This window comes from Theropithecus gelada, chromosome 7b (assembly GCF_003255815.1).
Source record: "Theropithecus gelada isolate Dixy chromosome 7b, Tgel_1.0, whole genome shotgun sequence".
Taxonomy (NCBI): domain Eukaryota; kingdom Metazoa; phylum Chordata; class Mammalia; order Primates; family Cercopithecidae; genus Theropithecus; species Theropithecus gelada.
Genome location: NC_037675.1, coordinates 12,975,137 through 13,002,187, shown reverse-complemented (window position 1 = coordinate 13,002,187; position 27,051 = coordinate 12,975,137). Strand labels below are relative to the sequence as shown.

At 36.0% G+C, this 27,051-nt stretch overlaps 1 protein-coding gene across 2 annotated transcripts in view; it reads right to left on the bottom strand.

Annotated features, from left to right (window-relative positions):
• MCTP2 (multiple C2 and transmembrane domain containing 2) overlaps positions 1-27,051 on the bottom strand; it is a 196,192-nt gene that overhangs the window by 43,268 nt on the left and 125,873 nt on the right. The window contains exon 17 of one of the 2 annotated variants that reach the window (XM_025391701.1): positions 729-851. The exons of the other annotated variant lie outside the window; for it this stretch is intronic. Within the exon in view, the coding sequence (XP_025247486.1) occupies positions 729-851 (123 nt within the window). The remainder of the gene's footprint in view (positions 1-728; positions 852-27,051) is intronic. 2 annotated transcript variants of the gene reach the window in all.

Here is a 27,051-nt window from a genome sequence, read left to right as displayed (position 1 = left end):
ATGCCTAGATTATATCATTAAAGAAAAAAAAAGCCTACAAATACAAGTTCCTGGCCACCTAGAGCAGAAAAAGATCTTATAGGGTGCAGTGAGGGGGCCAGGGGCAGGAGAGTCAGAGTGGAAGTGGGATCAGTAGATGCAGAGTGATGTCTTTGAGAAAGGGTCTTGCTTTCTTCAACAAGACAGGAAGTTTGGGAATTTCCAGACAAATGTGGGCACCTGCAAATAGATGGGTCTAAGCCCACCCGCTCTCTGATTGCCCTGGGAGTTGACAAGCCTCTGGGAATCTCCTGAGCCTTCAAGCCAGAGAGAACACTGCATAAGATACCTTCATGGGAAGGCCAGAGTTAGCCCTGCAGAGCTCTCTGCATGCCCAGCAACGGCCCACAGAGGCAGCAAAGGTGTCGTTGGTGATTGAGGAGATTGTTCACAGGAACTCTACAGAGAATCATATGAGCACACAGACATGTGCTACCAGCATGGAAATAATAACCATGAACCAGAGGCTCCCCTCAAGCAGGCCAAGACTCAGGAACATAAGATGCCACAGAAAGAAGACTCCAGATTACACATGATAGAAGACCTCCACTGCAAAATGAGTGCATTTGTAGGGCTGCCTGACATCTCAAACGAAATGGACTTGGGCCATGATTTGGTGGTGGTGGTAGTTTGTTGTTGTTAACACATTTCTCGGCAGTCAAATGTCAGAACTCCGAATCCTTGCTTACCTGGCTGTCCTGGATGCTGCTGACCTTGCCTTTCACAGGTCTGATGAAATTGTAGACAAAGATCAGCAACAATGCCAAAGGGATCATATATAGCTCAAAATTCCAGACAGTGATCAAAAATACCTGATTGAAAGACAAATAAGAACACATGACTGCTTGATAAAACACTAGGGGAGCAATCAAATTCCTATGCATTGACATAAGGAGATTCAATTGGGCTATCTCTAGTCACTTTCAGAAACATTTTCAAACAGGTACACACACACACACACACACACAATGATCAACTCAGTTTTAGAACTGGTAGTATAGAAAGAGCTGGTTAGTCACGCTCTGGAATAGACAGATACAGTTGCTTCATACCTGAAAAGCCCATGGATTTTAGTGTGCCAGAATTTATGGAAAATAGTATGGAAAAAGTCCAAGGTCACAAAGAGGCAGGCCACAGGCCCAGTTTGGCCAAAAGTGAGGTTTATTTGAACAGGAGAAAGCCATTACTTTTTCAGTTGGCTGCCAATATTGAAAAATCCAAATATTTCAGAGAAAGACTTTGGATTTCCAAACTTTTGTTAAAATCCTTAAAATCTACCAATTTTGAGACTCTATGGACACAAGAAAATGATTGGCTAGCATTGTCTACATCAGAAAAGGTATTCTTTTAGCTGCCCAATTTCTGTCAACCTCTGAAATTTGTGACTCCTCACATAGAAGGGCAAGTGACAATTTCAGACTGAGTCCAACTGCCTATGCTACAATGGTTACTAGAGACCTGAGTGCAAATGAGATGGTTCTACCTCCAAGAAACACACTAATTAGGATAAATAAGGTGAGAACACCTTTTAATTATGAGGCAGGAGTGAAATCTTGGGTAAATTACTTCAAAATTTGAGTTTTACTTTCTTTTCAAACTCACAGGGAGTCTAGAAGATGAAATAAGATAATTTGTGGTTATCAGCTGTCTGTAAGTGCTTGAAAAAGTCACTGCTATAACATATCAACTTAGAAAAGGCAAATTACTGCATCTTAAATATGAAATCTTCCTTTCCAAAAGCAATACTGTTTTATTGCTAAAAACTTTTTCTAACATTTAAAAATTTTCTCTTTGTGGCTATCATATATTGCTTTTATATTTTTGGTGCCCATTGTAAATAAAATCACTTCTTCCATTATGTTTTTCAAACTTGTCATTATTTACATATAAAAGCAAATAATTTACATATATGTTTTTAGCATTAGCAGCCTTACTGAATATTCTTTATTGTATCAAATAGTTTATTCCATTCCTGTGAGGTTTCTAAGAATATAGTCACATAATCTACAAATAAGGATCCTCTTCTGTTTTCTTTCTTTTATTTTTACCTTTGTTTTTTTCTGCTTGATTTCGTTACTCCTACAAAAAATTGTTAAACTGTTCAGAAGGATATCATTGTTTAATTCTTGGCTTTAATGAAAATACTTCTAGAGTGATAAATCATATCACATTAAGAACACACACACAAACCATTTTTAATACCAGAAAATTTACATATAGGTGATCATTATTCTTTATATCTTTGAAATGTTTTATAAATACTCTTTCATATCTGTTCCAAACCTAATAAAAACATGTTTTAAACAAAAATTTGTCCAGCAATTTTAACAAGGGTATAATTTTTAAAATCAAGAATGGTTGGTAGCTAACTGTTCTTTCAGTATCCTCTGAGATAAGGATGGTTCTATCCTTTTCATTTAAAGACACCAATATGGTGATGTGTTGTATTTGTAATTTCATAATTTGAAGCAATCTTGTATTTCTGGGAGAAACTCCTTCACTGAGGTAAAACCGTGTTGTTGTATTTTATTTTCTAATACTTAAAGATGTTTTGCATAGACATTCATTTTTGTCAACCTTCCTCAGTCTTATTCTTCTCACTTCTAAAGGCAACCTTGTCCTAAATTTGATGTGAATTTTTCCCACCTGAGGGCACCTTAGATATATATTAGGAATAACAAACAAAATAAAAATGTTCCTATTGTTCTGCAAATATTTTAATCAATAGTATATTTTATAGTTCTTTTCATGGTGTATACATCAATCAAGTACATTTATTTTAACTAATATAGTTCCCATTCAAATGAATGCTTTGCAAGTTGTCAACTCTACTCCCTTATCAATGCAAACCTGGGCTGAAATAGCGGTTTTATGTAATCAAATATATTAGTATTTTACATGAGGATTTGTGCCTTTAATGTTCAGTGTTCTACTTAAGAAATCATATTCTACCTTGAGTTAATACAGCTATTTCCTTGTGTTTTCTTCTAAAAGATATGCGTGTATGATCTTTATTCTGTCTCAATTTTGGTTTTGCTTTCATTTTTTCTTTACCTCAGGCAATTCAATGTCAACTTTTTCCTTATAGCCATCTTTTACAGCTAAATTCCTGTAACGATCCCCATTTTTCTCGTTAACCTACATTGCTACTTCTGTCAATATACCAAGTTCCCACATGAATGTGTCTATTGTTTCTGAGCCCTCTCAATTCCTCATTGATATATTTTCCTATATTTTACCAAGACCACATTTTTAAACTATAATTTAGTAACCATACAATATCTGAGTGTCCAAGTCTCTTATTACACACTCAAAATGATCTTGGATATTTTTTCACCCTTTACTCTTCCACATGTATTTCAGAATTAATTTATAAATTTCTATACAACTCAGAAAAATTAAGACTGAGATTGTCTTTATAATTTAAAGATAATTGGTATCTTGATATTGACATTTCATAATGATTATTTCTCTACATTCAGAACTTCTTTCAGGTATCTCAAAATATTTTATTATTTTCACTGTACTAATTTTCCATGTTTTTTTAAGTAACTTGGAGTTTAACACTATTATAAACAGCAATGGAACAATTTTAAGGTTTATCATTTAATTGGTTAATGCTGGGTACAGAAATACTAATTTTTATACATTGTTCACTTTCTTTCGGAGCCCTCTTATTAGCTGTAAGAGACTGCAAATACATTCTTTTTTTTTTTTTTTTTTTTTTTTTTTGAGACGGAGTGTCGCTCTGTCACCCGGGCTGGAGTGCAGTGGCCGGATCTCAGCTCACTGCAAATACATTCTTTTGTAGATCTGATGTAGAAAATCATATAAATTGTAAATCATGATGATTTTCCTTCACCTTCTTCCATTCTGTACTTTTCTCCTAGTCCTAAACCTTTTTTTTTGATGTGTAAGTGTGAAATTTTTGAAATACTTTTTGGATCAATGAAAAAAATCAAACCACACTGATTTCCTCCAGTGTGACTTGCTCCATCAACTTTCCTTTATTTAAAATTTTATAATATCAAATATATAATCTTTTCCTATATTTTTCTATCTTTTCCAACGTTTCTTTTTTTATAAAATAAAACATAGCAAAAAGTAGAGCCAACAGTAATTTCTTTATTAGGTAAAGCTAGAAATTTTCCTATTTGTTACCTATTTCCCTTTCCCTATTAAATTTTTTTGGGAATTGAGGGTTTTAACTATATACTAAATGGTGGTTGTTTCTAAATGCCTGTCTACTGGGTAAATGGACTTTATTATTATTTTAAATTGCTAAATGTAACTTCAAGTAAGAAGAGGCTGACATAAAGCTATGGAGAAAAATCAGGACACATCATTTTAAATTTGCTTTCTTCATTTTAAAACTAAATATGTCTTTGAAAAAATTACTTGAACAGCTACCAGTATTAAGGAGATGGTTGTTTTAAGTAAACACCTCATTTGCCATAGCATTTGCCTCTATCAGGAATACTTAAGCAATCCTAGAAATGTTTTACAACAAAAATTGAGTTATATTTAAATATCACATTCAAATAACCTAAAACCCTTTTAGAGTGAGACCTTAGTGCCTTTAGATATATTTTAAATCAATGCATAATTCCCATTTCTGTAGTAAAGAACTGATTTCCTAACAAACATATCTTTCAGGAAAAGCAAATATAAACCCTAGAAAAATATTTTATTTTAGAAAAAAAGCGTAATTATCTGAGCATCTTCAAAGAAAGAAAGAGAGTTGTAACTTTGAAAGAAGGGATCAGATCTGCATGGAATTAATTAAAAATGTTTGTATCTTTGATCCAAGAGCAGCTGCAGTCACTCTGATAGTACCAGTTGTATAAAACTCCAATGAAAATTTGACCATTACTTCTGAATGGAGGAAACAGGAATGCACTCAAGGACAACCAAGACCACTGGAGAGTGCAGAGGTACACTGAAAGGAGAGTGTAAGCAAAGGTTAACCCCAAATTCAGTATGTGAATGCCGCTAAAGTTGCTGGCATACATGCAGAGCACACTCAAAGCAGTCTAAGATCAAAGCTATCACCATAAAACATGTGATAAAGTTTGCATTTTGAGTCTAATAAAATTAAATGCCTTCTTTAAAAAAAAAAAAAAGTTGTTTAGAAGAATGTAGCAGAATTTAGAGTCTCCGCAACATAGAACTGCTGATATCTAAGATACAATTCAAACACCACTCAACATACAAAGAGTCAAGAAAATGGAATCTATTTTCCAGCAAGAGACAATCAAAAGATACCAACTCCAAGGTGAACTTTATGTTGAAATTATCAGAAATGAACTTTAAAACACCTATAAAAATCATGCTCAGTGAGGCAATGGAAAATAAACTCACCATGGGTAAAACAGTAAATATAAGCATAAAATAGAAACATTAAAAAATAACTGCTCAACTAAAAAATACAACATTAAACATTTTAAAAATCAATGGATATTTTTAGTAGCAAAATTAAGAATGAAAAAGTCAGTGACTATAAAGATATCAAGAGAAATCATCAAATATAAAAGACAGAAAATAATAGAAAAAAATTAATAGAAGGTCTGGAGACCATCAAAATTTCAAAAGTTCTAACACGGGTATTTGGAATTTCAGAAAAAAAGAATGGGTAGAAAAATATTTAAAGAAGAATTGGCTGAATACTTTTCAAATCTAGGAAAAGACAAAATGTACAGATTAAAGAAGTCCAGAGGACCTCAAGAGGAGTAAATTTAAAGAAATCCAGCCTTGGGGATAAATAGCATCACCGTATTTCTGGAAAATAAAGATAATAAGAAAATGTTGATAAAAACTAGAGAGGAATGACATTATCATAAACACAACAATTTGAATCACCATAGATTTGTCATCAGAACCCACGGAGGCAAGGGGATAATACAATAGCATTTTTAAAGTACAAAACGAAAACAAAACCAAAAACTTTAGACTCGGAATTCTATATCCAGTAAAAATATCCTATAAGAATGAAAGTTAAAGGTTTAGATATGAGAAAATTAAAAGAATTTTTTATCAGTAGATATCTGCACATCACTAAATACTAAAGGAATTCTTCAAGGTGAGGAAAAAATGATACCAGATGGAAATGCAAACTTCAGGAAGAAGTAAGTATCAGAAGTGGTAGATACATAAGTAAATAGAAAATATTATTTCTTTTATTTTTCAGAATGTTTATAAATGGTTAAAGCAAAGCTTATAACATTATCCTGGTGAGGTGTATAATGTATTTAGGTGTGAAACACAGGGAAACTAATATAAATGAGGTTAGAGGTAGATGGACGTTTAGACTTAGATGACATGTAATGCTTCTATGTTTTAGATGAAGTTATACAATATTAATCTTAAATTGACTGTGAAAAGTTAAGGGGAAAATATACACACATACACCTTAATACTCAGAGCAACTACATAAAAAAGGCAGGGAGGAATAAATTGTAAAAGTAAATAGATAAATGGAAATCTAAAAGTCAAAAGAAGAGAAACAGAGTAAGAAAGAGGTAAATATAAAATAATTAAAATCCAACAATACAAAAAAATACATTAAATATTAATGAAATAAAACACTATAAACAAAAAAGACAGAGATAAAATACAATGAATAACTGTGGCAAAAAAAAAAAACAAAAACAAAAACAAAGGAAAAAATGGTAAAATACAACCTAATAGAACTGAACAATATATAAGTTGAATTATTTATCGAAAATGTCTGCGCTAAGAAAAATTTAGGGGCAAATGGTTTCACTGTTGAATTCTACTCAACATTGAGAAAAGAAAGAGTATCACTTTGGAAAGAATACTTACCAACTATTTTATGAGGCCAGTATTACCCTAATATCAAAATCTGACAAAACTGTTACAAAGAAATAAAAATACAGACAAATGACCAAATATGAACTTAGATGCAAAAATCTTCAAGAAAATAGTAGTCAATTAAATCAAGAAATATATGAAACTAAATTATAACCAAGTAGAATATGTTCCAAGAATGAAAAATTGATATCATATTCAAAAATCAATGTAATTCACAATATTGACAGAATAAAGGAGAACAGGCATGTGATTATTTCAACAGATACAGAAAAAGCTTTTGACAAAAATTCAACACCCTTCTACTCTTAACAAATAATAATTGGAAGGAATTTCGTCAATTTGTTCAAGGACATCTGTAAAAATTTTGTAGGTACCATATTTGATCATACTTGGCAGGGGTTTACTGTACATAAATTGTACCTTGACAGGTTGATTAAAAAGACAAATACAAGTTAAAAAAGAAATGACTCATGCATGCAACCACATGAATCTTAAAAACACATGAGTGGTAAAAGCCTTCTACAAAATAGTACCTACTGTTTGATTCCATTTATATCAAGTTCTAGAACAGACAAAATTATTTTACAATGGGGAAACTTGCATGCACCCCTTAAATTAGAAATTAGGCAAGCATGTCTGCTTTCGCTACTTCTATTCGATATTTAATGGAATGTGTTAGCCATTACAATAAAGTCAAACAATGAAACAGAAGGCGTAAATATAAGAAAAAAGGTACAACTTTTTTTAGCAGATGACATAATTTTTTAAATGTAGAAAATCCTAAGGAATCTACAAAGCAAATCCTAGAAATCACAATTAAATTCAGCAAAGTCCATGATACAAAATTATTATTAAAATATCAAAATCATTTTTAGATATTAATACTAGCAGCAAAACATTAAAAAATGAAATTTTAAAATTTCCATTTATAGTAGCACCACAAAGGCAACACAGTATTTTGGAATAAAATTTATAAAACATGAGCAAGATATCCTCACTGGAAACTATGAAATATTGTTGAGAAACATTACAGAATACGTAAATAAGAAAATAAATATGCCTAGTTCACAGAGTGGAAGATTTGGTATTGTTAAGGTGGCAGTTATTCACAAATTGACCTACCGATTCAAGCAATCCTTATTTTATAGAAATGGACAACCTGATTCTAAACACTAAATGAAAATGCAGGCCGAGCGTGGTGGCTCATGTCTGTAACCCTAGCACTTTGGGAGACCAACACAGGTGGATCACCTGAGGTCAAGAGTTCAGGACCAGGCCGGGCGCGGTGGCTCAAGCCTGTAATCCCAGCACTTTGGGAGGCCGAGGCGGGTGGATCACAAGGTCAGGAGATCGAGACTATCCTGGCTAACATGGTGAAACCCCGTCTCTACTAAAAATACAAAAAACTAGCCGGGCGTGGTAGCGGGCGCCTGTAGTCCCAGCTACTTGGGAGGCTGAGGCGAGAGAATGGCGTGAACCCGGGGGGCGGAGCTTGCAGTGAGCCGAGATCGCGCCACTGCACTCCAGCCTGGGAGACACAGTGAGACTCCGTCTCAAAAAAAAAAAAAAGAGTTCAGGACCAGCTTGGTCAACATGGTGAAACCCCGTCTCTACTCAAAATAGAAAAATTAGCCAGGTTTGGTGGCACATGATTGTAATCCCAGCTACTCGGGGGGCTGAGGCAGGAGAATCACTTGAATCCAGGAAGCAGGGGCTGCAGTGAGCTGAGATTGCACCACTTCACCCCAGCCTGGGTGAAAGAGCGAAACTCCGTCTCAAGAAAAAAAAAAATGGTTGAACTAGTTTACAATCCCACCAACAGTGTAAAAGTGTTCCTATTTCTCCACATCCTCTCCAGCACCTGTTGTTTCCTGACTTTTTAATGATCGCCATTCTAACTGGTGTGAGATGGTATCTCATTGTGGTTTTGATTTGCATTTCTCTGATGGCCAGTGATGATGAGCATTTTTTCATGTGTTTGTTGGCTGTATGAATGTCTTCTTTTGAGAAATGTCTATTCATATCCTTTGCCCACTTTTTGATGGGGTTGTTTGTTTTTTTCTTGTAAATTTGTTTGAGTTCTTTGTAGGTTCTGGATATTAGCCCTTTGTCAGATGGGTAGATTGCAGTATGGCGATTCCTCAAGGATCTAGAACTAGATGTACCATATGACCCAGCCATCCCATTACTGGGTATATACCCAAAGGATTATAAAACATGCTGCTATAAAGACACATGCACACGTATGTTTATTGCGGCACTATTCACAATAGCAAAGACTTGGAATCAACCCAAATGTCCATCAGTGACAGACTGGATTAAGAAAATGTGGCACATATACACCATGGAATACTATGCAGCCATAAAAAAGGATGAGTTTGTGTCCTTTGTAGGGACATGGATGCAGCTGGAAACCATCATTCTTAGCTAACTATCACAAGAACAGAAAACCAAACACCGCATGTTCTCACTCATAGGTGGGAACTGAACAATGAGATCACTTGGACTCGGGAAGGGGAATATCACACACCAGGGCCTATCATGGGGAGGGGGGAAGGGGGAGGGATTGCATTGGGAGTTATACCTGATGTAAATGACGAGTTGATGGGTGCTGACGAGTTGATGACTGCAGCACACCAACATGGCACAAGTATACATATGTAACAAGTAACAAACCTGACGTTATGCACATGTACCCTAGAACTCAAAGTATAATAATAAAAAAAAAAAAGAGGGAGAAGAACAAAAAGAGGAGCACAGCTTGAGCATGAACAAGGAATGACAAAAAAGGCCCAAAAGACTGGCAAGGTACAAAATCAACAGTTTTCTGCAAACTTCTTTGTGCCATGCACTCCTCTGGTATTGTTACTTTTATTCGTGATTAAGTATCACCTTACTGCTGATTTGTACACTGAGATTACATGGATACAGGTAACGGCCTATATATATATTTGAAGCAAAGTAAAAACATTTAGAAGAAAAAAAAAAAAAGAAAAAAAAGGAAGAAAGAAAAAGAAAATGCAAATGACATACAATAGTCAAAACAATTTTACCAAATAACACACTAGCTGACTTCACAAGTTATTATGAAGCTGTAGCAAAAATAGAAGTAGTGCTGGTGAAAAGACAGACTTATACATCAATGGAATAGAAGACAGAGTCCAGAAATAGATCCACATAAAAGTGGTTGATTTTTAAGAAAGTTGCCAATGTAATTAAATGGAAAATAATTGGATTTTTTTTAAACAGTGGCACTAGAAAAACCAGATATATGTATGGGGAAAAAATCACCTACTCTTACCACATAACATACCAAATTTAACTCTAAATGGATTATACATCTAAATGTAAATTCTAAAATTTTAAGACTTCTAAGAAAAAAGGATAGGAGAAAAACTTGCCATCTTAGAGTAGGCAAAGATTTCTTAGGACACAAAAAATATAAAGAGTAACATAAAAATAGAAAAAAAAATAGGCTGGGCGTGGTGGCTCACCCCTGTAATCTCAGCACTTTGTGAGGCCAAGCTGGGAGGTCTGTTTGAGGCCAGGAGTTTGAGACCAGCCTGGGCAACATCACAAAAATGAGCTGGGTATGATGGCATGTGCCTGTAAGTCTCAGTTACTCAGGAGGCTGAGGCAAAGAAATCACTCAAGCCCAGAGGCTACAGGCTTCAGTGACCATGATTGCACCATCGTATTCCAGCCTGGGTAACAGAGTCAGACAGCAACCCCCCCACCACACACACACACACACACACACACAAAGACTTCATCAAAATATACTCCCCTTTTGCTCTTTGGAAGGAAAGGAAAGGGCAAATCACAAAATGAAGAAAATATTTTCACTACATATACTGAAAGGGAACTTGTTTCCAGAAGACAAAAAAATTCTTATAATTTAATAAGATGACTCAGTATAAATGGGCAAAATATTTGACCAAATCCTTCAAACACAAAAAGCCATATGAATACCTACAAACACATAGGAAGATATCCAACATGATTATGCATTAGGAAACCACAAATTAAAACCACTACAAAATCTGATTTCACATGTATTAGAAGGGCTAAAATTTAAAGCATTGGAAATATAAAGTGTTGACAAAAATGTGGAACAACTGCAGCTCTCACACATCCTTGGTAAAAACACAAAATGGTACATCCAATTTGAAAAACTGTATGGCAGTTTCTCAAAACATTGAACATATATTTATCATAATACAGCTTTTCTACTTCTGTTTAATATGTCTCACAAAAGTCTCGTCCACAAATGTTCATAGCACAGCAGCATTATTCTAAATAACCAAACTGGAAATGGCCCAAATGTCAACCAAAAAGTGAATATATCCATACAGTAGAACAATACTCAGAAACACAACAGAAAAATCACGTATGTTAGGACCATTGCTTGAAGCTTGGTTTCTCTGGCACCAAGGAAACTTCTTACTCTACCATGCATGTCTTCCCAGTATGTTCCATGACACAGGTGCAGAGGTGACCAGAAAGTGTAATTTCAAAATACTGCCTTAAATTTTCAGCTGCAAATATTTCTTCACTTTCTATTCTAAAATTTATCTGCAATAGTTTTTATGAAAATATATACATGCTAAATCTCAGATAGGAGAAAGTGACTCTGAAAAGATTATTTTTTTTCTGAGGAAAACCCTAAAGATCAAAATACCTTCAAGAGTCTGTGGCTCCAAGCTAGCTGTGACTGAAGAACTTAGCTAGCATTGCCATAGACACTTGAACAAATCTAACAAATCCTCTATGTATTGTTTCTTTAACGAGAAGGATGTTATCTCATGTCACAAAAATTTTAAAAGAACAAATCAGGTTATGTCTATCAGGTTTCATGATGAAGTGGTGATGAAGTGGTCTGTAACCAATTAAGTAATCAACCAAGCCATTAACTATCTTCTAAACATTCAAGAGAATGCCTCTACTAAAAAGTAGTTAACTTCAGATACCAAGTTCAATGAATGACAGGGCTGTTCCCCTAAATACTCTGGGATCTCATTTGAAATTATCTTAAGATTCTGTCCTTTTGTCCTTCAAGAGTGAATCTGAGATTAGGAAACAGCCAAATCACAAGAAGCCGAGTCTCTGAATAATTCTCAAAAACACTGCTTTTATTGAAACAAAGCAAAGTATGATTATAGAGATTAGAGTGTGCATCTTATGGCTTACACACTGTCCATGAAAGTAGTGTTTTAAAAAACTGAAAAATGAAATCAAGAGCCTCATTTGAATAAATATATTTCATTATGGTTGTTCACACAAAATCATGGGTTGTTTTATACTTCTATTTTGTAAATAGCTAGGCATGCCACAGACATTTGGGAATCTAGCCAACATGGCCATTATATAGCATAGAACTTTGACCCAAAATTGGTCAAAGTAACCAGGTAATCTTAAATTGCTCTTCTGTTTTGTAGTCACCTAAGATGACATAAGTACATTAAGTATGTAATAATAAAATTAAGTGTTCTTTTGTGGTAGAAAATCATAAGAGAACTCTATATGTTCTCTATATTTGCCATCATATAAATTAAGTTTCAGCTAATGAAAAATCTACTTTCTGTTATGTTACCCATTCCTACACCACAAAACAAATATAAGAAAAAGAATAGATGGACCCAACATCCACCTTCCTTCCCACCGACCCAAACTCTCCAACCTTACTAAACTCCTGGGTTAAAACTGAAACAAGAACAACATCCCAGGAAGTCCAAGGAAGGGCTAGTTGATTTCTTCTGGTGTAAGGTACTGCTAATTCAAAATCTAATGATTCTGTACGAATACTTAAGAGGGTTAGAAGCTGGTTCATCTGAAAAGTACTGAAGAAGGTTCTAAATTTCTTTTAAAAACCACGGGAGTGGTCCTTCAGGCAAGAAAATAAGAAAGGGCAGCAAACAGACACAGATACTCTTTCAGAATATTTTGTACATCAAATCATTTGTCATAATAAAGATAAAATCTAGATATTTGAAACAGTATATCTTTAAATAATCATACAGTATTTATGAAAAATCATCCTATTGTACAGGGCATAATTTAGAGGGAGAAATCACATAAGTAAGATTATTTTAGTATAAACATATTGGGTAAAGGTGAAACAAAGCTGTGTTAATTCTGTTCAAAAAAACTCCAGGGTTAAATTTTTAAAAAATTGTAATTTGACCAGGTACACATTCATTTCTAAGGTAACAGATCAAGCCCCTTCTCAAGAAGTTGTAACTGCCTTTTTTTGTTAAAGCAGGAAAAACATGTCTTACATATCATTATACCAAAGCAAAACAACAACAATACACGACTAGGTGTTATCATGTGCATCGAACTGATTAAAATATTCCATTTTTCTCTAGCCAACATTAAGACATCCAGACCTCATAATTTAACAGTTAAGACCTTTCATTAACTGGCTCAGACTTGGTTGTACATAATAATCCAACTGCACCATACATTCTAGGTTCCTAATCACACTGCACCATTTGCAAACCCTAAGATATAAAACGATGTTCAGGACTTTGCTTTTGAACATACACCTTTCTCTAATTTAGAAAGCTATTTTCTCAACTGCTTGACTATTTCTTCACTTATAATGTTCTATCCCTGGACCATACAAACTAAACTCATCTTCCTGTCACTACTTTATTTCCTGGATAAATTTATTACTCATTTTTTCTTCAGTACTGATTTGTTAAACACCTACATTGACTTAGACACAAGAATAAACAAAAACAAACTAAAAGCAGCCTTTATGTAGCTTACATTGTATATGAGGGTTGAAGATGAGATAGAAAAATAAACTATGTATATATATCAGGCGGTAAAAGATCCACCATGAGAAAACAAAACAAAGAAAAGGAAGGGAAGGAATATCAGGCAGTGGGGCTGGGTTTGCAATTACAAGTAAGGTAATTAGGGAAGACATCACTGAGAGGGCAATAAGTGAGCAAAGACCTTGGAGGAGGTGTGGGTATCTAGGTGAATAATGTTTCCAGGCAGAAGAAATAGCAAACGCAAAGGCCCAAAATTGGGAGTATGCCTTCTTGTGTTTTGTTTATTTTATTTTTTAGTTTTGAGATGGAGTCTCGCTCTGTCACCCAGGCTGGAGTGCAGAAGCATGACCTCAGCTCACTCACTGCAATCTCCACCTCCCAGGTTCCAGTGATTCTCCTGCCTCAGCCTCCAAAGTAGCTGCAATTAAAGGTGCCCACCACCATGCTTGGCCAATTTTTTTTTTTCATATTTTTAGTAGAGACTGGGTTTCACTATGTTGGCCAGGCTGATTTCGAACTCCTGACCTCAACTTATCCTCCCACCCTGACCTCCCAAAGTGTTAGGATTACAGGCATGAGTGTAATCCTCCAGTGTGTGTGTGTATGTGTGTGTTTGTGTTTTTTAAAAAAGGCAGCATGGACTCCTTGTGTCTGAAACAAAGTGAGCAAGAAGATTGGAAAGAGAAGTGTGGAAGGAATAGGAGTTCGCCACAAGGGGCCTGGTTGATGGCTGTAAGGTCCTTGCCTTTTATTCTAAGGGATTTGTTAGGCTGGCAAGAGGGCAGGAAGCAGAATAACATAATTTGACTCATATTTAAGAAGAATCACTGTGGTTGCATAATGAGAACAAATCATGAAGAGACAACATGTATTTCACGATTGAAAAGACCAGGTTAGAGTTAATTGTGTCCTAGAATTAAGGTGATGGCAGTGGAATTAGTGGGAAGTGACCATGTTTTGACTAGTTAGAAACTAGGGACAGAGGAGTTGCAAACAGTTTAGATGAGAAGATAAAAAGGGAATGATTGAGAATGATTCCAAGATTAAGAGCTTGAAAAACTTGGATGAATGGATTTGCCCATGCATTGAGACAAAGTCTGTAGGAAGAGCAGGTTTGGGGAGTGGAGTAAGAGGTGCCAATTAGATGTCCATGTGGAGACACAGAGTAAACCTTAGATACATGGTTTGGAATTCAGGGTAGAGGTTATGGTTAGATACATAAATTTGTGGATTATCAGACTCCAGATGGCATTTAAAGATATCAGACTGGATAATCTTAGCAAGAAAGCAACTAGAAAGAAATAGCCCAGAATTGATTTCGACAAAAGTCCAAATTTGGAGTTTGAAAAGACAGGGGGTCAGAAAAAGAGCCTGAGGATATGCCAGAGACAAAGATATACATTAGGAGATGGCTGTGTTCTTGAAAATAGATAAAGTATTTTAAAGAGGATGGACACAATATATTTACAAGTAAGATACTGAGATATGGTCATTGGTGACTTGAAATGAGCAGTTTAGTAAAATGCTGAGGCAAATATTAGACAAGAGTGAGTTTAAGAGAATGGGGAAAATTGTAGACAGGAGACATAACTCTTTGAAAGGGTTTATTACAATGAAGAGCAGAGAAATAGGGTGATAGCTGGAAGGGACTGTAGCAATACATGAGGAGAGAGAGAGAAATAAAATTATGAGGCAGGAGACGGGAAATAACAGTTGGAGCACTACTTTTGAATCAGTGTTAAGGGTGGAATCCACTGTAAAATGCAGGGTTGGTCTTAGCAATAATTCAGGTCATCCATAGCTACAGAAGGAAAAGCAGATGACACAGGCACAGATGTCGGTAGGGGGATAGCAGTAGAGGGGCACTTAGATGTTGGTAGAGGGTAGCAGTAGAGGGGCACTTATGCCAATCATGGTCATTCTGTGAGAGTGAGGATAAGCAAAAGAACTATTAAAAGTTCAAGGCAGAAGAGAAATTATGAAATAGTCTAAAGAGTGAATAGTCTAGAAGAGTAAAAAGGAGAGTGGATTATAGAAGTGTAATAGAAGTGTAATGGAATTGTCAGGATGCACGAAATACGTTTTTTGGGGGTTTTTTTTGTTTTTTTTTGGGGGGGGGGAACCAAGCTTACCTGAGGTTCTGCTAATCAAGTCTAATGAAAGTAGAGAAGGCAAGGAAATTAATTTAAGGATGGACTATGTGATCTGAGATATTGGTGAGGAATGGTATAAAGGAGAGAAAATACAATGTAAACACAATGGGTACACTAACAGATTAAAAGGAGCTGAACAGAAAATTAGTGAACTGAGAGATAATTCCAAAGAAATTGAGGACACAGACGATAGAAACAAGGTTATAGATATACAAGTGAGGTTAAGATACATGGAAGATAGAAATGAGAAGGTCTGATAGGTGTCTGGCATAGAGAGAGGGGTTAAACAGAGAATGGAGAAGAAGCAATATATAAAGAAAAAATGCCTGAAGATTTTCCAGAAATGCTGAAAGATTAATATAGGAAACCACCTTCCCCCAAAAATTCCTTGTCAGGATAAATTAAGAATGATCTATATATAAAACTATCATAGTAGAACTGAAAAAACAACTGGGGAAAAGAGGAACACTTAAAAGCAGCTAGAGAAAAAATAGTTCAACTACAAAGGAAAAGTAATTTGAGTGACTTTATTCCTCAAGGCAACAGGGAAAGCAAGACGACAGCAGAATAATTTAACATATATATTTTTTCAGTCTTTCAATTTAGAATCCTGTATGTCACAAATTATCTGTAAAGGAGAGTGAAGCAGAGACATTTTCAGAAAAACATGAGCTAGGAGTGTTTCTCACCAGAAGACCCACATGAACTTAAATATCAAAGATATACTTGAAATAGAAGGACAACTGCCCCAAATATAAAGGCAAAATGCAAAAATGTATGGTGCTGAAAAACAATGGTAAATGTGTATGCCAGTGTAAATAAACATTGACTTACAAAAGTGAAGTATAATTTGTAATGAGACTGTCCAGAATTTAAATAGGGAAAAGCAAAAGCCTACAAATTGGAAGAGGTATGGTTTGATTTAAATAATTCCGATACTATTGTTGTTAAGCTGGCATGTTAAGTACAAGATAAACTTCAGCTTTTCAGTATGGAGAAAATTTTTCTCAATATTCCTTTAAAAAAAAAAAAAAGCTGTGAAAACTGCTTAATATACACAAACCAACAATTTGAAGATATCTGAGAATAATCAAGGCTTCTAGGACCTGAGGAGACAGGATCAAAAACAAATACACTCCCTTAGTTTGCTATTGCTTCATCTCTTTCGGGGTTGGTTTCATTCCTATTTGTTTGTTTCCTTGTTGATATGGTTTGGCTCTGTGTCCCCACCCAAATCTCATGTCCAATTGTGATCCCCACGTGTCAGGGGAGGGGCCTGGTAGGAGGTGATTAAATCATGCGGGTGAACCTCCCACTTGCTGTTCTCATGACAATGAGTTCTCATGAGATCTGGTTGTGAGAAATTGTGTGGCACTTTTCTCTTCCTTGCTGTGTCTCTCCAGCCCCACCATGGTAAGACATGTTGCTTCCCCTTTGCCTTCCAGCATGATTGTAAGTTTCCTAAGGCCTCCCAGTCATGCTTCCTGTTAAGTCTGCAGAGGTGTGAGTTCATTAAACCTCTTGTCTTCATAAATCACCCAGTCTCAGGTATGTCTTCATGTCAGCGAGAGAATGAACGAATACACTTGTTTTTGTCAATTCACTGTGCAGGACACAGCAATCAACAGAGTACAAAGTACTAACCTAGAGTTTGCTTCAATCATAAAAATCTGGGGAGACAAAAATTGGAGTGCATGCATGGTAACTGCAGCAGCTAGGACTTAAAAGACAAAAATAAAGAGGATTAAAAAAAGAATAGCAGAGAGTCAAGCTAGACAGTCTACATTCATTTCTCCTCAAAACAGTTACTAATTCTTAAGCCATGCATGCTTAGGATGAAGGTTGAGACCAAGCAGAAAGTAGCTGCTAAAGTCTTCTGGAAATGTCACAGGGTTGAGAGACAAAATTAGAGGTAAGGGACTATTTAAAAAGAAGGGCCCTAGTAAATACTGCATAGTTTTGTTGAGAATCCTAAATGACTACATACTAGGCATGGGGTAAAACTAGAAATAGATGAATCCTTAAGATGCCTGGAATCCTACCTTGGATCATCTCCATCTGTGATGGGATCAGAGTGACTTGCTATATCCTAAATGCCTACTCTATATATTCTCCGGTAGAAGATAACATAGTCCACACCCCCTTTAAAATGTTCTAACAAAAATAATCAGGTATAGACAGAAGGAAAAAACAATGACCAAAAATCAAAAGAAAAAAGATAACCAGAATAAATGGGTGATTTAGATATTAGAGTTATAGGATATAGATTTTAAAATAATTATAATCCATATGTTCATGGAAACTGGTGAAAACAATAGCAGCAGAGAACTAAGATCTGGAAGAGTCAAATGAACACCTAGAACTTCATAAACAAAATGAAGAGCTCAATAAATGAATTTAATAGAGGAACAGATAAAGCAAAAGAGAGAATTTGTGATTTAGAGTAGGGAATTAAATTAATAATTTGGAGTATTAGTAGAAAATGTCTACACTTCAAGTAGAGATAGATATGGTAAAACTAGAAATAGAATAAGAAGAAGTATGGCAGACTGAGAAAGGTTTACTTTATATGTAAAAATTTGACATCCAGAAAGAGAAAGAGAGACTAGGAAAATCTATAAGTGATACTGGATGAGAATCTTCCAAAATTTATAAAAGACATGAAGTCATAAAGTTAAGGAATGCCAAATAGGATGACTAAAGAAACACACACATATTCTCTCTCTCCTCTCTCTCTCTCCCCCTCTCCCTCTCCCTCTCTCTCTCTCTCTCTCTCTCTGGCATATCAGAGTAAAACTGAAAATAATCAATCATCAAAAGCAAGTTTGAAAGGCAGGCACAGGAGTAAAAAAGACACATTGCCTTCCATGGAGCAATAATGAAATTGACAATTGACATGTCCAAAAAATAGTAATAGCCAGAAGAAAAAAAAATGAAAAGTTTGTATAAGATTTACCTAATCCATTAATGTTTGGTAAAACTTGCCTCTAAAGTTGCCTGAGCCTTAGGTTTAGCTTTCTGGGATGACATCAAATTATGGATTCAATTATTTAATGGGTTTAGTACTATTTAAGTCTCTTTTGCAACTCTGATAAGTTGTTGTATAAGCTTTATTCATTTCATGTAGTTTCAACATTTTAAGTTTAAAATTGGTCATAATATCCTGTTATGTTTAATCTCTGCTTCATCGGAATAATCTCCCCTTCCAATGCCTGTTTGTGTCTTTTCTCTTTGTCCATTGAAAACTCTGAGAAAAGAATAATCAGTTCTCTAAGTGTTTCAAAAAGATAACTTTTAATTTTGTTTTTTCTGTTGATTTTACACATGATTTTTGTTCCTTTTTTATGTCTCCTAATCAACTTGGTTTCATTCTGCTGTTCTTTTTATAATGTATTCATTTTGAAAGTTAATAAGTTTGCATCTGACTTACTTTCAATATTGGTCTTGTCCTGCTTTTGTGGAACACAAAAAGTGAATTCTACTTCTTGGATGGAAGAGCAAAGAGCCAAGTTTTCTTACCAAGACATTATTGAAGAAGAAAAGGAAATTGGGAAGAACTGTGCTAAACCTAAATATTTGTGTGATACTGGTACAGGAATAGACAAGAGACCAATGAAGAAGCCAATCTATGTATGTAAACTTGATTTATGACTTCGTGGAAATTGCAGATCATTGAGAAAAGGCAGAATATTCAATAAATGATACCAAGTCATTTGGATACTACCCAGAACACAAAAATGAAATTAAAACATGAGTAGATTTAAAGATGTAATGTAGAATTTAAAAAAAATTTAAAGAATATTTTTATGACTTTGGGCATAAGAAAGGATTCTTCAAACATGTCATGAAATGCACCAACCACAGGAAAAAAAAAGAGTAAGTTTGATATTAAAGATTATGTTCATCAAAAGATAAAACAAAAAGCATGAAAAAATAGAAACTTCCAGAAGATATTTTAAGTACAAAGAATGTGTATCTAGATTAAATACTTCTACAAAAAAAAAACAAAAAATGTAGGGAGAGAAGAAAATTAGACAAATTAGGCAAAGATAGAGCAAAGAAGGAGGGATCCAAGTGCCCCCAAACATATGAAATGTGTTAGTATTATAATAAAAAATGCAAATTAAGACCTCACCAAAGTACCCCTTCAGAACACACCAGAATGACAAAATTAAGAAGTCAGATAATGCCAAGAGTTTTCTAAGATGCAAAATCATAACTTTCATTTGATGCTGATAGTTCAATAATCACTTGGGAAATGGTTAGCTTAACTAATTAAGCAGAAAGTGTATATCCCAAAACCTAGCAGTCCTACTCCTAGGTATATATCCTAGAGCAAGAGATCTCAAACTTGAGCCTGTATGAGAAGCACCTGGAGGCCTTATTTAAACAAGATTGCTAAGTCCCATCCCCAGAGTTCCTGATTCCGCAGATTTGGAGTTGGGCTCAAGAAACTGCATTCCTGAAAAGTTTTTAGATGCTGCTGTCCAGGCACCCCACTGGGAGCTATTGCTCTAAATCCTTACACGTGTCCACCAGATGATATGTATAATGATGTTTACAAGAGTACTTTTGATAATGGCAAAAAAACTCAAAAAACAAAATGAAAATAGCCAAATATGTAATCAATTCAAAGATCTATCTAAAATAGAATGGATAATTTACTCACAGAGCTATATACTATACAGAATGTAAATGAACTACATAGATGAACATCAAAAATGATACTAAGTAAATAAATGCAAGTCTCAGAATAAGACTTTTTTATGATTTCTAAAACCTTCAAAAATCAGACAAAATTGAACACATTGTTGAAAGATAGATACAAAGATGGCAAAACCACAATTGACAGTGAGTGACATGCAACATTCAGTATTACCATTACTCCTGGGGACAAAGCAGGAAGGATTCAATTACAAAGAAGTAGAGAAAGAACTTCAAAAAATGTTCAGTTTGTAAGTGGGGCAGTAGGTACACAGATGTTTTACCTTATCAACTTTCTTTAAACTGCATATATGTGTGCATACATCGTTTTACAAACTCCTTTGTACATGTGACATATTTTATATTTGTTTTCCCTTACAGTAGATCACGTACCACTGGAAACACTGAGTGTGATTCTGCACTGGCCTAGGAATGCTTTCAAAAGCCATGATTTCAGGGTTCCCAAGCAGCCACTGTTTGGTTAACAATTGCCATGAAGGACAACGTGCTGATTTTGAAAGTGATAAAGGCCAGGGTGAGGAAGAAAGTAGAAAAGGAAAACAGCTACTAACCAAACAACACACACACATCCCAGGTTATGATGGTAACAAAATTGTGGAGAGATGCTGAGGTCCTGACCTTCAGTTCTCACTGTGCTTTGCTCCTCTTCACTGATGGACATGGAAAAGGGCAACAGTCTTCTGTCTTCCTGACAGCCCCACCCTTCAGCTGCTGACACCTCCACCCCATACCTGTACAAAAATCCTTTGTAGTCAAAAGCACTTGAAAAGTAATCCATGCCTAATAAATTTATAGACATTGCATAAACATAATAGGGCATGCTACATTTGTGTGTGTGTGTGTGTGAGAGTGAGAGAGAGAGAGAGAGAGAGAGAGAGAGAGAGACGTAGTTTCATTCTGTCACTCGGCTGGAGTACAGCGGTGCAATCTTGGCTCACTGCAACCTCTGCCTCCCAGATTCAGGCCATTCTCCTGCCTCAGCCTCCCAAGTAGCTGGGAGTACAGGCAGCTACATTTTTTTAAAATAATAATGTCACATCCTACTCTTTGAGACTTTGTATTCTGAACTTACCTGAGAAAGGGATACCATTTCTTTTCTCCATCACACACAGTAACCTATGAAACACTGATCATCTTATATCCATTTCAGAAATGTTAGCCACTGCCAAGAACTGCAAATTAAAATGCTTCAAGGGTCAAGTAGTTGAAACGTAGCCCAGGTGGAAGACTATAGGGTGTGGTGGGGACCATGGTAAGCTCAGATTGCATCCCTTCTCCAAGGGGTCTATTTCTTACTGTTTCTTACTCAGTTTCAGCTGACTGTTTCAGGCAAAACTAGATCTGACATTACCCAGGCTTATCGTTTTTCAAGAGTTCACAATAGGAATGAACTATTAATGCACACAACTTGGACGGATCTGAAGGCCATTATGCTACATGCAAAAAGCCCATCTCAAGGGTTACATACGGCATGATTCTTTTTTGTATGACATTCTCAAAGTGATAGAATTACAGTGAAGAAAAATAGTTAAGTGGTTGCCAGGGTTAGGGTTAAGGATGTGTGAATATTAAGGAGCAACACAAGTGAAGTTCTTTGTGATGACAGAACAATTCTGTATCTCGACTGTGGTGATGTTTATCTGAATGTACATACCGCCACCACTGAAATGCATGTAAAAGCTGATTAAATGTGAATCAGGTCCATACCTGAGTTAATAGTATTGCGCGAGTATGAATTTCCTGGTTTTGAAAATGTACTATGCATATGTAAGATATTTATTGGGAGAAACTGGCTGAAGGGGGCATGGGAACTCTTTGCACTATTTCTTTTTTAACTTCTTGTGAGTTTTAACCTATTTTCAAATGAAATGATTTTTTACATTTCGCGATGTGAACTCCCTCCATTTTTAAACATGGAGAACAAATTCAATCACTTTACGATAATTTGTTTACTCTTTCTCCTTCCCCCAAACACACCCACATACACCTCAGAGCTGGCCAAATGTGGCTCCACAATTATTTGCAGCCAAGACCCAGATTATTTGAACACACTTCGAATTTGTACAATGCTCATCATACTTTGCTCCAGTGTCTGTCCATTCACACCAGGGTCAAAGGAATCACTCAAAGCAGAGGTCTCATCTCAGTGTTCTTGTGCTCAAGGTCTTTTATTTTTTCCCACTCTCTACAGGCAGTCTAAAACTATCAGTTTGCAATTCCGGGCCCATCAAATCAAAATATGTCTGACCTTCACATATGCAATATGCAATTCTTTCTCACTCTGTTCCTACCATAATTCTTAAATTCCAGGCATATAAATTTGCCATTCTTAAAAACTGCTTCTGTTTTTCTTCTGAATACCTTAAAGTGTCTCTAGGAATGTTCATTTTTCTCCTTTACTGGTCCACCTGGTTGGAGCAAACCATTCTTTCTATAAGATACCTGGCATATATTTTGCCTGGCATAATGGTTAATTTTGTTCATATCTATTGAATTCACCGGAATTATTTTGCTCTTTGAAATCCAGAATCATATATAATTCATCTCTATATTTCTTATAAAACATAGTATAAAGTTTTATATGATATAAATACTCAAACATTTGTTGAATTGAAACTGAAGTCAAAATTCAAGCATTTAAAGAAAGGTCTAACCAAATCCCACTTGTTGTTATCCAACATCGTAGTTGAGTAATGTCACAGTGAGGCAGCGTGTAGAATGTAGTGGCCCAGGAGGAAGACCCTTAAATCAGAATCCAAACTATGCTGGATAATACAAATGCAAGAGGACAGAGCTTGAGAGTCTCCTGAATGCACAATCCCATACATTTCCCTAATGCATCCTCAGTGTGCACATTTGTGAGTGGCTTGGAAAGCCTGAATGTGGAAAAGTTCTGGGGAAGGTTTATTTCCATTCTATACTCTATATCAATGCCCAGAAAGCCAAGGTGATCAAATATATCACAGTTTTTGAATCAACTAAACCTACTGAATTAATCAACCAACTAAAACATTTTTTCTGCATGCACACGTATGTTTATTGCAGCACTGTTCACAATAGCAGAGACTTGGAACCAACCCAAAAGACCCTCAATGATAGACTGGATAAAGAAAATGTGGCACATATATGCCATGGAATACTATGCAGTCATAAAAAAAGGATGAATTCATGTTCTTTGCAGTGACATGAATGAAGCTGGAAACTATCATTCTCAGCAAACTAAAACAGGAACTGAAACCTAAACACCACATGTTCTCACTCACAAGTGGGAGTTGAACAATGAGAACACACGGACACAGGGAGGGGGACATCACACACTGGCGCCTGTCTGGGGGTGGGGGTTTAAGGGAGGGAGAGCATTAGGAGAAATACCTATTGTAGATAACAGGTTGATGGGTGCAGCAAACCACCACAGCACATGTATACCTATGTAACAAACCTGCACGTTCTGCACATATATCTCAGGACTTAAAGTATAATAATAATAATAAATTATTTCAACCAACATTATGAAACTTTTACTACATCTGAGGCACTGTGCTGCTAAACTCAGTTTCTTCTAAACTGAGTAAGTGAATAAGACACATTTTTATCAATCACTGCCCTACAGTGAATAAGGCATGGTTTTATTATCCAGCAGCTGCCAATATGAACTCTGACATACACAAGCACTTATGCACGCACACATATCTAAATTCAAGTTCCCATTTTGCCTTATTTAAATGCAGTTTTAAGTACAAATATCAGGGTACCTCATTAGATATGATTCCATAGTAGTCAAATGAATATTTCTTTTTAAATAAGGACATAAAATCATTACTGTTTGACTTCTCATTAAATGTGAATCAGGTCCATACCTGAGTTAATAGTATTGTGCCAGTATGAATTTCCTGGTTTTGAAAATGTACTATGGATATGTAAGATATTTATTGGGAGAAACTGGCTGAAGGGGGCACGGGAACTCTTTGCACTATTTCTTTTTTAACTTCTTGTGACTTTTAACCTATTTTCAAATGAAATGATTTTTTATATTTCGCGATGTGAACTCCTTCCATTTTTAAACATGGAGAACAAGAGGACAGAGCTTGAGAGTCTCCTGAATGCACAATCCCATACATTTCCCTAATGCATCCTCAGTGTGCACATTTGTGAGTGGCTTGGAAAGTTTGAGCGTGGAAAAGTTCTGGGGGAAGGTTTATTTCCATTCTATATTCTACATCAATGCCCAGAAAGCCAAGGTGATCAAATATATCACAGTTTCTGAATCAACTAAAACTACTGAATTAATCAACCAACTAAAACATTTTTTCTGCATGTTTTAGTTGAATATGGAGTCAAATGCTTTTAACTAATCTGTTGTACTTTTCCCTTTTGTGTTATACCCAACAGTTCTGAAGCAATTAAATTTTCTAACAGTAAATATTTATTTACAGATGTGTAGAAAATATTCAGTTTGGATCTAAATCATGACTCTACAGTACTAGCTGTGTGATCTTGGAAACATTACCAAACATTTTTCTTCTGTGAAATGGGAATGGTAATATCTGCCTCAAGGGCTCTTGAGAGGATTAAATGCAATGATGAACTTGAATGGTTGCCATTATGTTTTTATCAATTGGATAAGTGGTTACATCCAAGTGAAAGGACAGAGATATAATCGTGAAGAAAATCACTTGGAAGACAAAGTTTGTTAGGCTCTATTTCACCAATTATTTTTGTAGAAAAGTACTCAGATAATTCACTGGTTACTACTTTGTCTTAGGCTCAATGCTAGACAATGAAAGCGCTTAGTTAAGACTGACAGTGTAGCCTAGATGTCATGGCTCATGCCTGTAATCCCAGCACTTTGGGAGGCCAAAGCAGGAGGACCCTTGGAGTTAGAGGCCAGCCTTGGCAACATCATAGTGAAACCCCATCTTTACAAAAACAAAAAGAAACAAACAAACAAAAAAAACAGATGATGATTGATAGTAGTAAAAATTTAAAAAGGTTTCACATGCTTGGAGATGGTAAAACATCCAACAGCACTGGTTCATAGAGCAATGGCTAGCAATAAGGTTGGAGAACTTGGTGGGGACCAGGTCATGGAAAATCCTGTATGTCACAGTCGGAAGTTGAGAATGTGATTTGAAATGAAATAAGAATAATGGATTTCTAAACAAAGAAATGATATGATCAAATGTTTAACTAGATACATCAGGTGACATGGTACCCTAAATTATGAAAATGGGCAAGGGAAATGGGAAACTGGAAAAAAAAATAGGAAGAGTTTCACTGTGACAGCTGCTGGGAAAGGGCAAGATTGCTTTTGGCTGGGATGCTAAAGGATGTTTTACAGAGAATATAGGACTTTACTCACTTTCAAAATGTGGCTTGAAGTTTGACTAACTGTGTAGAGTCATATGGGGAAACACCATGGATGTAGTACCCCTTTTATTCACCCACTCACTAGGAATTATTTCTGAGTCCTGCACAACCCTCAAAGTTATTCTCTATCCTCTTTTCCTTTTTGGTTGGCCCCTGGAACTAGCTCATCCATTCCTCTCCCCATGAAAGCTTGCATGCCCAAGACCCATGGTGTGAACAGGTACACAGCTTCCTCCCAGACATCCTGCCCTCCAGCCATATACTAGCAGTCATGGAGAAAGGAGACTGAACACACCAAGTATCAAAGATCTTTCATGTTGCCCACAACATGTGACTCCCACCCACTCTCAGATTAAAATGTCTATAGTACATAACCTCCTCCCTTTTCCCAAATTTAAGCCTCTCACTGAAACACTTCCTATGCAAGAAACCAGAACTTGCTTTAGAAATCCTTATCCTTCAGGAAGCCACATGAATGGAAGACAGGAATGCATGACCTCATTGTGGGAGGCAGAATAATGGCACCCCAAATAGGCACCCACATCCTATTTCCCAGAACCCGTTATGTTTTGGGACAAAGGGAGTTAAGGTTGCAGATGAAGCTAAGTTTCCTAATCATCTGACCTTAAAATAGGGAGATGATCCAAATTACCTGAGTGGGACAAATACAATCCCAAGGGTTCTTAAAAGTTGAAGAGGGAAGCACAAGAAAGCCCAGAAAAGACATGAGGGCAGAAACAAGGTCAGAGTCATGTGACAGGAGAACTCAACAATCTTCCCTTGCTGGATCTGAAGATGGAGGAATGGCCATGAGCCAAGGGATGTGGGGACAGCCTTCAGAAGTTGAAAAGCAAAGGAAATGGATTCTCCCCAGATCCTCTAGAAGGAATCAGAGCCCTTCCTTAATTTTAGCCCAGTGAGAACAGTGTTAGACTTGCGACCTCCAGCACCACAAGATAATATATTTGTGGCCGGGCGCGGTGGCTCAAGCCTGTAATCCCAGCACTTTGGGAGGCCGAGGTGGGCAGATCACAAGGTCAGGAGATCGAGACCATCCTGGCTAACACCGTGAAACCCCGTCTCTACTAAAAAAAATACAAAAAACTAGCTGGGCGTGGTGGTGGGCGCCTGTAGTCCCAGCTACTTGGGAG